We start from the raw sequence: 14808 nt of genomic DNA, 5'->3' as shown, positions 1-14808 counted from the left end.
ACACACACACACACACACCCCTTCATCAAAACCCCTTCTATCTCAGTTGGATCCCAGAGTAACATTGTCACAAAGGGACTACATGCATATCATTTGGGTGATTTATTGTTAATTTATAAGCTCTGTGAGGGTAGGAGCCACATCTAGCTTGTTTAAAGCTGGTTTTTTTAAGATATTTTATTTATTTATTTGACAGAGAGAAATTACAAGTACACTGAGAGGCAGGCAGAGAGAGAGAGAAGGAAGCAGGCTCCCTGCTGAGCAGAGAGCCCGATGTGGGACTCGATCCTAGGACCCTGAGATCATGACCTGAGCCGAAGGCAGCGGCTTAACCCACTGAGCCACCCAGGCGCCCTAAAGCTGATTTTTTAGGCCCAGCACAGAACCTGGCACAGAGCCAGCACTCAATAAATATTTGTTGAATAAATTACGAATTGCGATAAAACTTGAAGCAAAATAACACCACCAGGGCACATGGTCTCTCACGGATCTAGAAGAGGTGTGAAGGACCATGAAGAGAATTAGAAAAATGTGGTGAGAAACCAGGGAGGACTTTTCATTCCTCTGGCTGTCCAAGCTACAGACCCTGAGTCATACAGCCTTCTGGAAGAGTCCTCTGTTCTAAATTCTCAAAGAAGTGACTCTGTTGGGACAGAAAAGGGTTTCCCTCACCACACAGGTGGTGAGCAAAGGTTGATGGCAATTCTGTCCTCCCACCCTGGGCCTGAGCCTGAGTCTCTGGGGCTCCTTAGATTTCAGGCCAAGCTGCAGAGAGCAAAGCAGTGTGTCAGGGACTGAGGTAGGCTCCCCGGGCCCCACCAGGGAAAGCTCCCCGAGAAGCCAGAACTGGGCCCCCACTGCGCCCACTCTGCCCAGGAGAGTTACTGAAGTCACAGGGGTCCTAAGGGCGGGGGGGGGGGGGGCGAGGGGGGGGGAACTCAGGGTTCCCAAGTATTTCCTGCAACCATGAAGAAATTACCAGTTTAACCAGGGTCGCCCTACTTAAGATGACTCTAGGAGGCAGCTAAAAAAAAAAAAGGACACTCCTGGGTTAGGAAGAGGTGTGGGGCCAGGGGAGGGACTCTCAAAGTCTCTGCTTGATCAATTCCGAGATCGAGATACCAGTCTTCCCCCTACCACCTCAGGCTAGACTAGACGTCTTAGTCTTGGCAGTGCAGCACATCTGGCAAAGAGTGTGGGGCGGTGTGTGTGTGTGTGTGTGTGTGTGTGTGTGTGAGAGAGAGAGAGAGAGAGAGAGAGAGAGAGAGAGAAAGAGAGAAAGGTAGAAGAGGGGGGGGGGGGGCCGCAAGGTGCAAAGGCCCAGGTAAAGTCTAGTCTACGGCTGGTGTGGGTGCGCGCGCCTGCTGGAGGAGGTGGGGGTGGGACAAGGTAGCAGCGGGATCTTGGTTGCGGGGGAGGAGTTGCGTGGAGGAGCTGCCGTAGCCCCGCGCCGCCCCCACCTCCCAACCCCTGTTAGGCTTCAGCTCCCGCGGTGTCTCAACCCCTGCTGCTTGGTTGGGGGTCACTGTCTGGTCGGCAGGCCTTGGGCGAGGGGGAGGTGGGGGCTACTAGCCACGTGCGCCGCCGAGCCTGCTGCTGGGCTGGAAAGCTGCCGAGGGACGAAGGCCGAGGCTCACGGACCGCGCAAGGTGCGCCTAACTCTCCCCTTCACTCAGATTCAAGGCCTTAAAGGCAGGGCAGAGTGGGAAGTGTACTAATGACAATACAGAAATCTCGAGCTCTGGCAATGAAATTAGAAATTTTCCAAAGCTTTCAAAGCGCTTTTATGTGCCCGATCTTATTTGAATTTCAGAGAAACCTTGTGAAGAATCACCTCCTTTTCTAAATGGCATTGAGAGCGGAGAGGCTACAACATTCTATACCTGGCGTTTCTTGTATTTACCAATAATATGAAATAATGGAGAGGGAGAAAGAGAAAGAAGACAGGGGAATGGGAAACCCACCCTGCCTTGTCATTAAGACCCCAGTCCAAACACAAGCCCAGGGGCTAGGGGCGCCTGCAGGCAAGATCTGTATTCAGTTTTGTCAGATCTCCCCGACGGTTCACTTGAGCCCCGCGTCGTCTTCTCTCCTTGCTCCCTGGGCTTAGACATCACATCGACCAAAGCTCAGTTGGAGTCTGAGTCTTCCTGAGAGTGCCCCCCAGAGAAGCCCCTTGATTAAAGGGCAAGGAGCCGGCTTGGTGCTTGCCCTTCGTGGCACAACGGACAAGCAGCTCTCTCCGTGTCCAAATGCAGAGTTGTCTGCCCCAAAGCCCAAGGGCCATGCGTGAGAATGTTGGCCCATGAGGGAGGAAGGGGGTGCCTTGGGCTTCCTCTCCTCTCATAAGCGATATAGGTGGTGGGGAAAGCGAATCTCAGTATAGAAGTTGCCTTTGTATTGAGGGAATACAGAGCACTTCTCAAGGAAAGAACTGAAATGCTAAAATAACAAGCCAATAAACAAAACAACTTTCCTTACTACAACTGCTGTTAATGGAAAAGGCGCCTAACCTGCTGAATTAAATCGTTCAAGAGTGCCTGTTCATTACTGGGAGCTCCTTCTCTACAAGGAGGGGAAGGAAAATTTGAAAACAAAAAACAAATCCGAGAAGCCTCCTTAACCGGCCCAGCAGTGTCTTGGAAGCCCCAGCCTGGCCAGGGAGTGCTCCACCCTCCCAGCCCCTAGCCCAGAGAGGAGCCTCAAAGAGCCGAAGAAAAAGCAAAGCAAACCAACAACAAAACGGTTAGAATCCAGGAGGGGAAAGTCGGAGTGGGTCTCGGGATCTGCGTGCGACACTGCAGTCCACTGGACTGGAGGCCCGGGCCTGGCCGGAGCAGCACGGCGGTGCCTCTGGCCGGGCTGGGGAGCGAAAGCCCACAGCTCCCCCTCTCCAGGCGCCCAAGGACCCTCAAGGCGCGGGGCTCACACTTGAAGCCTGGGAACGCGCAGACAGGAAACCCACTTCCTCCTAAGCAGTTTCTTGCTCGCCGGATGAGAGGCGCCCAATTGAAGCAGAATGATCCTCATCTACTAATATCCAGCGTGGCCACAAAGCGACTGGCCATTTACGCCGCCACTTTAAACAAAGATATTTGGTTATTCCCGGGGAAGCAAGTGCACTTTTGCATGGCTGAGCTCCGGGCGGAGGCGAGCCTCAGCCCAGCCTCCCGCCTGCTGGGTTGCTCGCGCCTTGGGATTCGCCCCCTCCCGGCCAGCTGGTCCCGCCGGGGTTCAGGCTCAGTTCCGCCCGGCAACAGGCGGGCGGGTACTCACGACGCTCCCAGCCCGCGCCCTCCCTGAAGCATCAGAGGGGAAAACAGCGTGGCCCTGGGCTCGGGTGCTGGGGCTGTGATGTTCTCGGAAAGTCAGCTCCAGCCCCAGAACCCCGCGTGTCCGGGCGATGGGCGAGGGTCGGGGACACCAGGTTTGTTCGAGGTGGGGCAACTTCAGCAATGGCCCTTGGGGTTAGTGCCCCCCAGCTTCCCAGCACTGGCGGCCAGTAGTGTGCTTGCCTTGGCCGGGAATGGGGGTGGGGAGAGGGTTCCGCGTGTGGGTTGTGGGGGGGTGCGTGATGGAGGGGGCACTGGACTGCTGAGAAGACCCCGAGGTGGGGGGAGGGGGACGCGGGGATCTGGGACAGCCTCTCGGAGGCAGCCGATCCCTTGCTCAGAGTCCCCTCCGCCCGCTGGGATTCTCTCTCGGGTAGGGGGAAAGGGGGCGGGGAGCAGAGGTGTCCCTCTGACGGCGGCAGAAGAGGCAGACAGACGGACAGACACGCAGACCAACAGTGCGGTCCCAGGGTTCGTCCCCAGACTCGCGAGCTCGTTTGGTGGCGACTGGGGCTCGGCGCCGCGACGCCCGATGTGGTCCGGAGGCAGTGGGAAGGCGCGGGGCTGGGAGGCCGCGGCGGGAGGGAGGAGCAGCCCCAGCAGGCTCAGGTGAAACCCCTACCCTGTCCCTTGGCCCCCTCCCTCTAAAGACTTGTCCCCTCCCGGGAACCCCGACTGTATTGGAAAGTGGTTCACTTTGTAACTCCGAAAGTTGGTTGCAAAGCAGCATTCACCTTCCTTCCTCCCCACCATCCCTCCTCCTCGGCTACTCCTCACCCCACCTCTTGCCCTCCCCTCTCTCGGTTCCCTCCTCCTTTCCCTCCCCCGTCTCCCCCCCGCGCGCCGCCCGCACCCCACAAAAAATGGGGTGGGGGTGTCCGGGGAGGGGGAAAGAAATGCTTTGGGTCGCGTCTCTGCCTCTCTCTCTCTCTCCCTCTTTGAGACCTAAAAAATCCTGACAAGTGAAACTTAAAGGTGTTTACCTTGTCATCAGCATGTAAGCTAATTATCTCGGGCAAGATGTAGGCTTCTATTGTCTTGTTGCTTTAGCGCTTACGCCCCGCCTCTGGTGGCTGCCTAAAACCTGGCGCCGGGCTAAAACAAACGCGAGGCAGCCCCCGAGCCTCCACTCAAGCCAATTAAGGCGGACTCGGTCCACTCGGTTACGTGTACATCCAACAAGATCGGCGTTAAGGTAACACCAGAATATTTGGCAAAGGGAGAAAAAAAAAGCAGCGAGGCTTCGCCTTCCCCCTCTCCCTTTTTTTTCCTCCTCTTCCTTCCTCCTCCAGCCGCCGCCGAATCATGTCGATGAGTCCAAAGCACACGACTCCGTTCTCAGTGTCTGACATCTTGAGTCCCCTGGAGGAAAGCTACAAGAAAGTGGGCATGGAGGGCGGCGGCCTCGGGGCTCCGCTGGCGGCTTACAGGCAGGGCCAGGCGGCTCCGCCGGCCGCGGCCATGCAGCAGCACGCCGTGGGGCACCACGGCGCGGTCACGGCCGCCTACCACATGACGGCGGCGGGGGTGCCCCAGCTCTCGCACTCCGCCGTGGGGGGCTACTGCAACGGCAACCTGGGCAACATGAGCGAGCTGCCGCCGTACCAGGACACCATGCGGAACAGCGCCTCGGGCCCCGGATGGTACGGCGCCAACCCAGACCCGCGCTTCCCCGCCAGTAAGTGAGGCCGCCCCACTGCCGGGCCGCGGGCTGAGTACGGCAGGAGCGGGGAGAGCAGTCCCGCAGGCGCAGCGCCTGCCGGCTGCGCACTGGGCGTCAGGGTGGGCGGCCCGGAAGCCGCGCCAGGGAGCAGGGTACGGGGGCCGGGGATCCTTCCCCCTGCCGGACTGAGGGGTCCCAGAAGGGACACTTGATAACGCTGGGGACTTGCGGCAGATGCTAGCCTTTGGCGTCTCCCAGATGCGGCCGACTGGCAGCTCTGCTCCGCTCAGGAGACCTCGGAGTGCCCAGGATCGCCCTCCGGCCCCCCGAAAAATTAAGGGAGCTGGGGGCAAGCAGGGAGCAGAGAGGCGCGGCCTGGCCGGGCGGGAGGCTGCCCTACTGCGACGCGCTCAGGGGACCCGCCCGGCCGACTCTCGAGTCTAGGCAGGTGGAAGGGCGCGCGGCGTCAGAGGGGGCTCTAAGTGGTGCGAGCGGGTGCCCTCACTGGGGCTCACAGGAGAGAGCGGCCAGGAGGCAAAGCGTCTGGGACTTTAGCTTTCGAAAGTGAACACCCCACTCTCCCAAACTCCCAAAGCTGGGGTCTACGGTGGGACCCCAGGTCCTGGTCTGGGCCCAGTTCGCCGCCTGTGGCCCGCTAACCCAACGACTCTGGCCGGGGTTGGGCAAGAAAGGGACAGAAGCGTCCTTTCTCCACTTTGTTTTGGGGCGGGAGCACTGAGACTGAGGGAGGCAACCCGGGTTGAGGTGGGGAGCTTTCCAGTAAATCCCTCGACGGCACGGCCTGGGGCAGGCGCTAACTGTCGGCGATTAGGCCTCTCAGGGCGGAGGCGGCCTAGGTGAGGAGGGCGCCGTCGGGGTGGGCCGGGCCGGCCAAGGGCACGGAAGGCAGAGGTGGCCTGGCCCGGCCCGGCCCCCGCCGACGCTGTGCGTTTGTCGCTTACAGTCTCCCGCTTCATGGGCCCGGCGAGCGGCATGAACATGAGCGGCATGGGCGGCCTGGGCTCGCTGGGGGATGTAAGCAAGAACATGGCCCCACTGCCAAGCGCACCACGCCGGAAGCGCCGGGTGCTCTTCTCCCAGGCTCAGGTGTACGAGCTGGAGCGACGCTTCAAGCAACAGAAGTACCTGTCGGCGCCCGAGCGGGAGCACCTGGCCAGCATGATCCACCTGACGCCCACTCAGGTCAAGATCTGGTTCCAGAACCACCGCTACAAGATGAAGCGCCAAGCCAAGGACAAGGCGGCCCAGCAGCAACTGCAGCAGGACAGTGGCGGCGGCGGCGGCGGCGGGGGCGCCGGGTGCCCGCAGCAGCAGCAAGCGCAGCAGCAGTCGCCGCGCCGCGTGGCCGTGCCCGTCCTGGTGAAAGACGGCAAACCCTGCCAGGCAGGCGCCCCGGCGCCCGGTGCGGGCAGCCTTCAGGGCCACGCGCAACAGCAAGCGCAGCAGCAGGCGCAGGCTGCTCAGGCGGCCGCGGCCGCTATCTCAGTGGGCAGCGGGGGCCCTGGCCTGGGTGCGCACCCGGGCCACCAGCCGGGCAGCGCGGGCCAGTCTCCGGACCTGGCGCACCACGCCGCCAGCCCCGCGGCGCTTCAGGGCCAGGTCTCCAGCCTCTCCCACCTGAACTCTTCGGGCTCGGACTATGGCACCATGTCCTGCTCCACCTTGCTATATGGTCGGACCTGGTGAGAGGACACCGGGCCGGGCCGGGCCCAGCGCGCTGCCTCATCGCTTTCCCTCCTGCCGGCCACACATCACCATCTGCCCGCCGCTCCCTGTGCTTCGACTTTTCTTAAGAATCTGTCCCATATAGACCAAGGGAAAACACACACACACACACACACACACACACACACACACACCCAAAAACTGCTGGACGTCTTTTTTTTTTTTTTTTTCTAAAATTTGTGGGAATTTTTTAAAAAAAGAAAATAAAAACAACCAAGTGAATCCAATTCTTTAAGGAGTCTTTAAACAGAGAAGGACATAACAAAAAGAAACAGCTTTTGGGGTGTCTTTTAGGTGATCGAAATGGGTTTCCCTCACTCAGGCAGGGTGCAGTTTGGAGAGGGCTCTACTGTGACGCGGCTCTGGACTCTAAAGATGGCAAACTTCACTCTGGGTACCCTGTGCCAGCAAGGTGGACTCGCTTGTAAATACCAGGATTTCTTTTGAAGGGGAGATGGGGGCTGGGGAGAGGACAGACTCTACGACAGGACCCACATGTCAATGACACAAAGGAAATGCCCCCCTCCCAGCACCCGCTGGCCACCCTGGCTCAGCCCCGGGAAGAGCCCTGGCTAAAATTGTTTTATGTTTGATGTGAACTTGTAGCTGTAAAACGCTGTCAAAAGTTGGACCACACACCTAGTTTTTAGTAATCTGTACATTTTGTTGTAAAAACAAAAACAAAAACAAAAAAAAAAACCCACTCCCTGCCCCCAAGCCCATCATATTTTTTATGGGCATTGAAAAATCTGTGTATATTATTTGGCAGTTTGGTATTTGCAGCGTCAGTCTTTTTCTGTTGTAACTTATGTAGATATCTGGCTTAAATATAGTTCCTAAGAAGCTTCTAATAAATTATACAAATTAAAAGGATTCTTTTTCTGATTAAAAGTCCACCTTTTGTTTGGTTTTGATTTGGCTTTGAAAGGCATTTTTGGGTGGGTGGGGGGGTGGCAGCTCATCGTTGGCCTGATGGGATTGGAATTGTTTGGGAGCAAAAGGGATTCTACACCAGCTAAGGAGCTGGGCACAGAGTCCTTGTCCCATAGGGAAATGGAGTTTTGTTCCATCTCTAAATTGAGTAGAACCAAACCTTTAACAGTCCTAGGACTTGGCAATAGAGAGGAAAAAAGCTAAACTACTTCCATGAGGAGGGAAAGGGAGAACAGAAGAGAAAGCAACCAAAGGACTAGTTTTCAGAGCCAGGCTTCTGTTTTTTGAAACCTCAGAAGTGTCTACTGTGGTCTTATACAGCTAAGTCTACGATTAAAACTTTAAAGCGTTTTAAATAACATACATTTTAAATAATCCTGAATGAGGGATCATTTTTACTGAACAGATGGTCCCTGTATATTTCAACACCAATCCTTCTTTCTAATCTGCTGCTGAGCTTTATTGAAATTAGAATTTGGTGGGAGGCTGTTTTCAAAAGTGGGGAAGTCTATCTCGGTCTTGTTTCTGCTCTAAAACAGCTATCCCCAGACAGGGCTGGACATGGATCCCCAGCCTCTCGGAGTCCTTCTGGTCTTGACTCAACTACTGGCCTGGGGACGCTGAAAGCAGGACTTGGGAAGCTAGGCTTTCCCTCTTTGTTCCACCGGTTCCATCTTTGGGCTCCTAAATATCTTTGTAGTAAGGAATCTTTCTCCTGTTCCCAACTTTCTACTTCTCGCTGCCCCAGCCATCCCTGACACCTCAGCAATCATCATCATCATCATCATCATCATCTTCTTCTTCTTCTTCAATTTTTTTTTTCTACTTTGAATTTCCTGGTCTCTTTGGTGCCCAGATGTGGTTTGGGGGGAATTCTTTGGGTTGCCCTGGAGAAGGAAAAAGTGGTTCTGAACAGAGAGAAATCATAGTCCCTAGATGGGCTATTGCCCCTTCTGTGTCACCCTTGATAAACCTACCTAGCAAAAGTGACCAAGTGGGTCCCTCTTAGCCTGAAAGTGTTTGTGGGGGGTTGATTAATTTGTATTTGTAGTCATTTCATGCTTAGAATTTCATGTTTCTTTTTCCTTTCTTGTACTCATTTCATGCTTAGAATTTCATGTTTCTTTTTCCTTTCTGGTTCTCTTTGTCTTTTCTTCCTCTCTTCTCCTCTTATTCTGTCTCTGATGTCTCTTTTCATCCAACTTCCAACTTATCCCACCCTTAGGAAATTGTGAGGGAAATTGCCTAGGCCAAGGCCTTGCTCCAGACTAGCAGTCCCTCTTTGTTGATTTCCTAGAGGCTCCTCTCCCCTGGTGCCTTAGGTGTAGGGGTCATTCCGGGTCAGGATGCTGAGATATGGTTTCCAATATCCAGAAGAAACCCAGAGAACCTGAGGATGGTTGCTTGGGTCTGCAGAGTGTGCTTGTTGGGGAAAATCTCAGGAGGCCTCACATTTTGGAAAACAAGCAAAAATCAGAGAAGTTTGAACACTTGTGTTGAAATAAGCAGCTGTGGTCTTGGGACAGGGTGTATAGGTGGTCAAATCACAGCTCCATCGGGGGCTTTGACTGGGAAGATGTTTGCTCTAACATCCCAATCCCAAGGGGATGGGAGCTTCCACTTAACTTTTTTTTTTTTTTTAAACCAGCACAAGTCTGGTCTGGGGCCCCGCAGGGAGCGCGGTGCCCCACAGCAGCAAAGGCGGCTGCTCCCTCCCCCACCCTGGCCCAAAGCGGGCACCTGAGTGTCACAATTTTTGTAGGTTGTAGTAACCTCGGCCTTAGTACCCTTTGTATTGGAAGGAGTTTTATAAAATACATTCTTCTCCCTGCCACCTCAAGCCGGCTTAGTCTGAAGTCTGTTTACTTGTTGGGGACGGAGAGGAGGGAGGAAAGTGAGTTGAGCCGTATCTCCGGATGGGACAGAAACTAACAGAGACTTGGCCGCTTCTCTCCATCCATCACCAGGGGTCCACCAGCTCCAGGTCCTTGGCGGGCAGATTCTAATAGCTTCAGGAAGCGGCCCTGGAACGCGAAGCTTTTTGATAAAGAAGTACCTGCGCGCTGGGTACAGCAAAAGACCTCAGCCTGGGGACATTCCCCACCCGACATCCCGGTGACCCCCTGCGTAGCCGATTGTCGTCTTCCCCTGGATTGGACCTCTCCTAGGTCTCCAGCATCTCCGTCCCAGTTTCCAGCCTGGAGAAATCAGCCTTTTGGGGATATCTCTGGCGCTGACGTGCTCTAAGAGCCAGAAGCTTCCCCACGTAGAGGGGCAGCGCAGTTCGCTCCAAGATCGAAGAGAAGCTGAGCACCCTTGCCTAAGCACCCTCACTCATCCCCCAAACCCCGACGGCTGCGGAGAGTAGGGGAGATTTTGCAGACAGCATCCCCTCTTCCTCCTCTCCCCCACCCCCACCCTGCCAAGTAAACACGGGGACTTTCTCGAGAGCCCTGGAGAGCGGCTCTAGTGGCTTCGGGGCCTGAAACCCCAGGCTTGCCTTGTTTGATGTTTAGCATCCCAAAGCCGCACACCACCCTCGCCCCAGCCTGGGAACCTGGAGCTTTGGGTCGGAGAGGGAGGACGGCCTCCCTCTCAGTCGGCCTGGCCGGGGACTGGGCTGGGCTCAGGGAAGGCGAGAAGAGCGGGACAGAGATGCGCTGAGCCGGGGAGAAGGGAGTCCGGGCCGCCGCCGCCCCCAACAGAGACACTTGTGGGTACAGCTGGAGTCCTCAAGGCCGGGAGGCGGGTGGGGGCAGGGAGTGCCTCAGCAACCCGGGCAGCGGCTCTGGGATAGGGGCTGGCCCTGAGGGAGGTAGCTTAGGGCCCGCTAGTGAGATCAGACCCAGGCCGGAGCCAACGGCGCGAGAAACGCTCGGACACTTACTCCTGGAGGCGGAGGAGGCCCCGCGCGCTCCAGTCCACGGGCCTCGCAGGAGGCAGGGCTTCTTCCCACTGCTTACGACTTGGCCTTTCAAAAGGGAAGGCTCGCTCGGGAGCCTTCCAAGGGATCTTAAATCCTCCTGGGGGCAGGGTTAGGCCTGGGGCTGGCATCCAGGTCTCCGATTTGAGACCCCAGGGAGGAATTCTCCGACTCTTGAGGCCGCACACTCTGCGAGCGCGCCCCCGGGCGTAAGAAGGCATCCGTGAGGGGCTATCTCCAGGCGCGAGTGCACAAAAGGTAGCGCGAGTCTCTTCTCAGGCGACTCGAGATAAGAGGAAATGAGAGCGGGGTTTTCTGACTTCCAACTCATTAGGGACCAGGTAAGGTCAATGCTTTCTCTATTATGTCTTTATCTTAAAAGCGGGTCAATTTAAGATAAGGGAAAAAAAAAATCCAGGATCTGTGTGAACCGTGCTGATAAAGACTGACCCCTTTCCAGAACTAAAAGCAAGCCAGGCAGACATTCATTTTCTATAAACAAGAGAGTTGTGAGAGGCTGCCTTGAATTCTGATCGAATGTCTTCAGTCTCTCTAGACATCGCTCACTCCCTCCCCCAATTATTAGAGCGGGGAGCAGAGCGAGCGGGGATATTCTTTGTGGAGAACTAGAAATCCTGTTGGGAAATGTGAATCTGAGACGATTCGGCTCTTAGGCATGGTTTGCTGGCTTGTTTGTTTCAAATGCGTCTTTCTTTTAGAATGGAAGTGACAGACATGAGGAGTATTGGGAGGGATGACGCTGTAGGTTTTCCTTGCTCAGCCAGGTTCCTCTTAAGGGATGCTGGACACCAGGTTCGTCCGGCCCTCCCTGACTTCCTGACTGTGTGTTTGTGGTTGTGCAGTTGCATTCTTTTTAGCTCCAGGCTACCCTCTGTGGGGCCTGGCTCCTACCTCAACTTGGAGCTGAGGAAATTTTCTTGTGCTCCTTCAGGCAGTAGCTTCTGGAAGGAGTGTCCCATCCCATCACCCTCTCTCTGTGCCTGGAGGCATTGTGGATGGGTAAGAGTAGTGGAGAAAATGTGTTTTATTGCAAGGGAGGCCTAGGGTCTGCATGCTCCCTCTTCCCATGTAGCTGTGTTTCTCAACTTGATGATTCTGGAAGGAGCAGAGGAGGAGCGGGCTCAGTGACTTGACAGCACAGTTTCTGCCTCATCTGAAGCTACTGCTGAAGTGGCAGGCTGGGTTTCTCTCTGATAGTGACCTAATGCCCTACTTGGAGGGCATCTAGGCACAGCCCCAGGCTTCTCATTTGATGTTTCCCATTTGGCCTCTGCTTCCTAAACATTTATTGTCTTTGTTATTATGAGTTGTGATGAAGTTTTGGAAAGGATGAGACTTAAATCCGTTTTCTTGGTTTATTTATTTTTTAGTTATTTGTAGGACATTACACTATAAATTGATTATTGTTATTGTTCTGCTTGAAATGAAAATAAACATTTTTTTAATTGAAGACAATAAAGAGAACACTTTCCTCTAATACAATATTCACATCTGATTCTGCCCACTCCTTCCGTGGGCATAAGTGGATGTATACAGACACCTGTCTCTGTGTGTATTACAGAAGTATACACATATGTATCTATCTCACATATCTATTTTATATGATATTTAAAAAGAAAAAATTAATGTAGGGTTCTCTTCGTAGAGGATCTTACTGAACCTGTTACGTGTAAGAAAGTTGAAGGCATTCATTCCTCAATTAAGATGCCACATGAAACTGAGTGTCCCTTTAAAAATCAAGAAAAACTTTCTTTAGTTTTGTCTATTTTGAATTGGAATATTAATTTATTTTCCCGTAAAATTCTGGGGAACTAATTATGATTGGGGGAATATTAAATTTTGTTCTTAAAGAAAATGGACTTGTTGTCTGAGACACACAGCTGGGGCTGAGACTTTCTGAAGCAATCTATAGCAAATTGTCACTTCCCACACCTACATTGTCCGTTAACAGATATCGTTCATATGAGCACTATGGGTCCGCTAACAAAATCAAACGGAAATGTCTCAACCCCTCATTTGTAGCAAACGTCCCTCCTATTCTGGTCTTCACAGAGTAGTGGAAATAAAAAGGCAGGTCTGAGTGTAGTCTGACAAAAAGAGAAAAAGACAAACTTTTCTCCTCTCTCCCTATTTCCTACATTTCCAGGAATCCTCTCTTTGATTGCTAGATGAAATTGTCAATAACACCAGGCTGTTGGTAAAGGATTAAAGGTTTCATTTCTCAGGTTTTCCGTGATTTCTGATAATTTCATTTTTACAAAATCAGAGATGTTAGGCAATGAAAAGTGTCCTTGGATACCCTTCCCCACTCGCTATGCACTGGAGCCATGCTGTGGAAGATCACCCAGAAGGGTAGGGCCTCCGCCTTATCTAGCATTCTCCCTCTCAATACTGCTGCTAGTAGGTATTCAAAGCTCTAGGAAAACAAGGGTTTATTTGGTCCGTGCGCGCGCTACCGATTTACCTGATTTCCCCGGCACACACACAGCTGAGTGCGCGCGCGCAGATGTAAACCTGGGAATTACCGTAATGACACGAAGAGGACTGAGAGCTGGTTCCTCTAGTCTGGCTGCTCCCTCGGTTCTAACCTAAGAGAACAGGTCAATGGTTTAACAGATCTGGCTACGCCGGTGTATACAGCAAACTCCGCACGGTTAGGGTCCCTGCAAGGTGCCCCCAGAGCACTGGGTTTCTAAACAGATTTGGAGCGACAGGCTTTTTCAGAGGGGGACTCTGAAGCCAAAGAGGATTAAACCTCTCTCCCCGCCTGGCCACTCGATGGTGCCTTGAGGTCTGCAAGGCGCGTTTTCTGGGTGGGGACTAAGTGGGGGGAGGGCGCTGAGCTAGGCAGTGACGGCTTCTTCCCCCCCCCCCCCACTTCTGAGGGTGCTTCAGAAAGAATTGCAACCCTTTCACCAAAGGCGTGTACAGAGCATACATCCCCGCCCCTAGCCAGGGCAGACAGAAGTTGTAGCTAGTTCATTACTACTCACCAACTTGCACTATGAACTAAGATGTTGGCTACTGTTTACTGGCTGGACGGCTGAGGCCTGGGTGTAGTAAACTTTGGAAGTACTGCTGGGTATCATATCTATGACTCACATAGCCGGGAAAGCCCAGATAGTTCTATGTAGTTCACATTGGCTTCCTGCTGAAATCAAATGGGAAAGTCTTCGGAAATACTCCACAAAAAGCCAACCACCCACAGCCATAATCTAGCACTGGATGAGGGTAAAGAGAACATCTTTAAGACCTATGGTAGCATACAAGGAGCTTCATGCATCCCCAAGAGATGGCATTAACCTTCCTATATGAACTGTTTTCTAAACACTATAATGCCACGCCAATGCAAAATTAGTTGTTGAAAATTCTCCACATGGCCAAATACTTCGATTCTGTTGGTTGGGTGTCTGTGGAAGCTGGAGGGCTGTAGGTGTGTGGTTCTGCACAAAAGAGAAGAGAGGAAAGGAGAGGGGACTGGAAAGGAGGGGAGGGGAGAGAACAACTGCCTGGGGAGTGTGTGGAGTTCTACTGGTGTTTGTGACAGCTAAGTCGTGCTGGTTATAGCTGGTCTTTGGGTCCAAGTATTGGCGCAATGGATAAGTATGTGGTGTATGTGATTTTTTGGGTTTGATGCTAGTGGAGAGCAGGGGAACCGGCTGAAAGGCAGTGTGGTACCACCTCTGCTTTGGGTCGGTAACACAATGGGAACGTAATTATCTAGCTGAAACAAGCCCAAATGGCAAAAAGTTGCAAAATAGATCGACCTCCCTGAAAAGAGAGGGAGCCGGCTACAGAGGTCTGCAGCCATCATCCTTTTTTCAATACATTTTAAACAAGAGGATCTAGGGAGTGATTCCGATTCAATACACATAATCAGTTTGCAAGTCTTATTTCCATTTGAAAACAGGGCCATTTGCAATCATAAGAGCCGGACAGGCTGGAAGATACAGAGCGCTTTCCGAGCAGATGATGGGTGACAGAATCTACAGGCAAGCACTAAATATTTTCTTCTAGTCTCAGACCGCATGCATCAATCTTTAGTCCTGGTGTATTTGAAATCGAATATTCCTGGTGTATACATGGCTTAATTGCTTAGAAAATTGAGACTCCATGGTTGGGGAGGGAGAGAAACAGCAAGAAAGGTGAGAGAGAAACCATGTTTGTGTTTCTCCTCCGTGCTGGTTAAT

At 53.4% G+C, this 14808-nt stretch overlaps 1 protein-coding gene across 5 annotated transcripts; it reads left to right on the top strand.

The window, feature by feature from the left end:
* The first annotated feature begins 2974 nt into the window (after positions 1-2974).
* Positions 2975-7632, top strand: NKX2-1 (NK2 homeobox 1). 5 transcript variants are annotated; one of them, XM_004773324.3, is made up of 4 exons: positions 2975-3427; positions 3803-3941; positions 4625-5010; positions 5960-7632. In XM_004773324.3, the coding sequence occupies exons 1-4, from the start codon at positions 3355-3357 to the stop codon at positions 6700-6702; spliced, it is 1341 nt and encodes a 446-aa protein (XP_004773381.1). In that variant the 5' UTR covers positions 2975-3354; the 3' UTR covers positions 6703-7632. The 5 variants fall into 5 exon arrangements, with proteins under 5 accessions (XP_004773381.1, XP_004773380.1, XP_004773382.1 ...); XM_004773323.3 differs by having other exon boundaries at positions 3710-3941; XM_004773325.3 differs by lacking the exon at positions 3803-3941 and having other exon boundaries at positions 2982-3438.
* Positions 7633-14808: the final 7176 nt, after the last annotated feature.

This window comes from Mustela putorius, unplaced genomic scaffold (assembly GCF_011764305.1).
Source record: "Mustela putorius furo isolate JIRA1106 unplaced genomic scaffold, ASM1176430v1.1 tig00003898_pilon_pilon_pilon, whole genome shotgun sequence".
Taxonomy (NCBI): Eukaryota; Metazoa; Chordata; class Mammalia; order Carnivora; family Mustelidae; genus Mustela; species Mustela putorius.
This window is presented reverse-complemented; position numbering and strand designations above follow the sequence as displayed.

Excerpts from the sequence above, each read along its gene's own strand:
- NKX2-1 (XM_004773323.3), top strand. The coding sequence starts at position 3,355 with ATGTTCTCGGAAAGTCAGCTCCAGCCCCAGAACCCCGCGTGTCCGGGC. Across the intron at positions 3,428-3,709 it reads GCGAGGGTCGGGGACACCAG|GGGGAAAGGGGGCGGGGAGC; the intron begins GTTTGTTCGAGG and ends TCTCTCGGGTAG. Across the intron at positions 5,011-5,959 it reads AGACCCGCGCTTCCCCGCCA|TCTCCCGCTTCATGGGCCCG; the intron begins GTAAGTGAGGCC and ends TGTCGCTTACAG.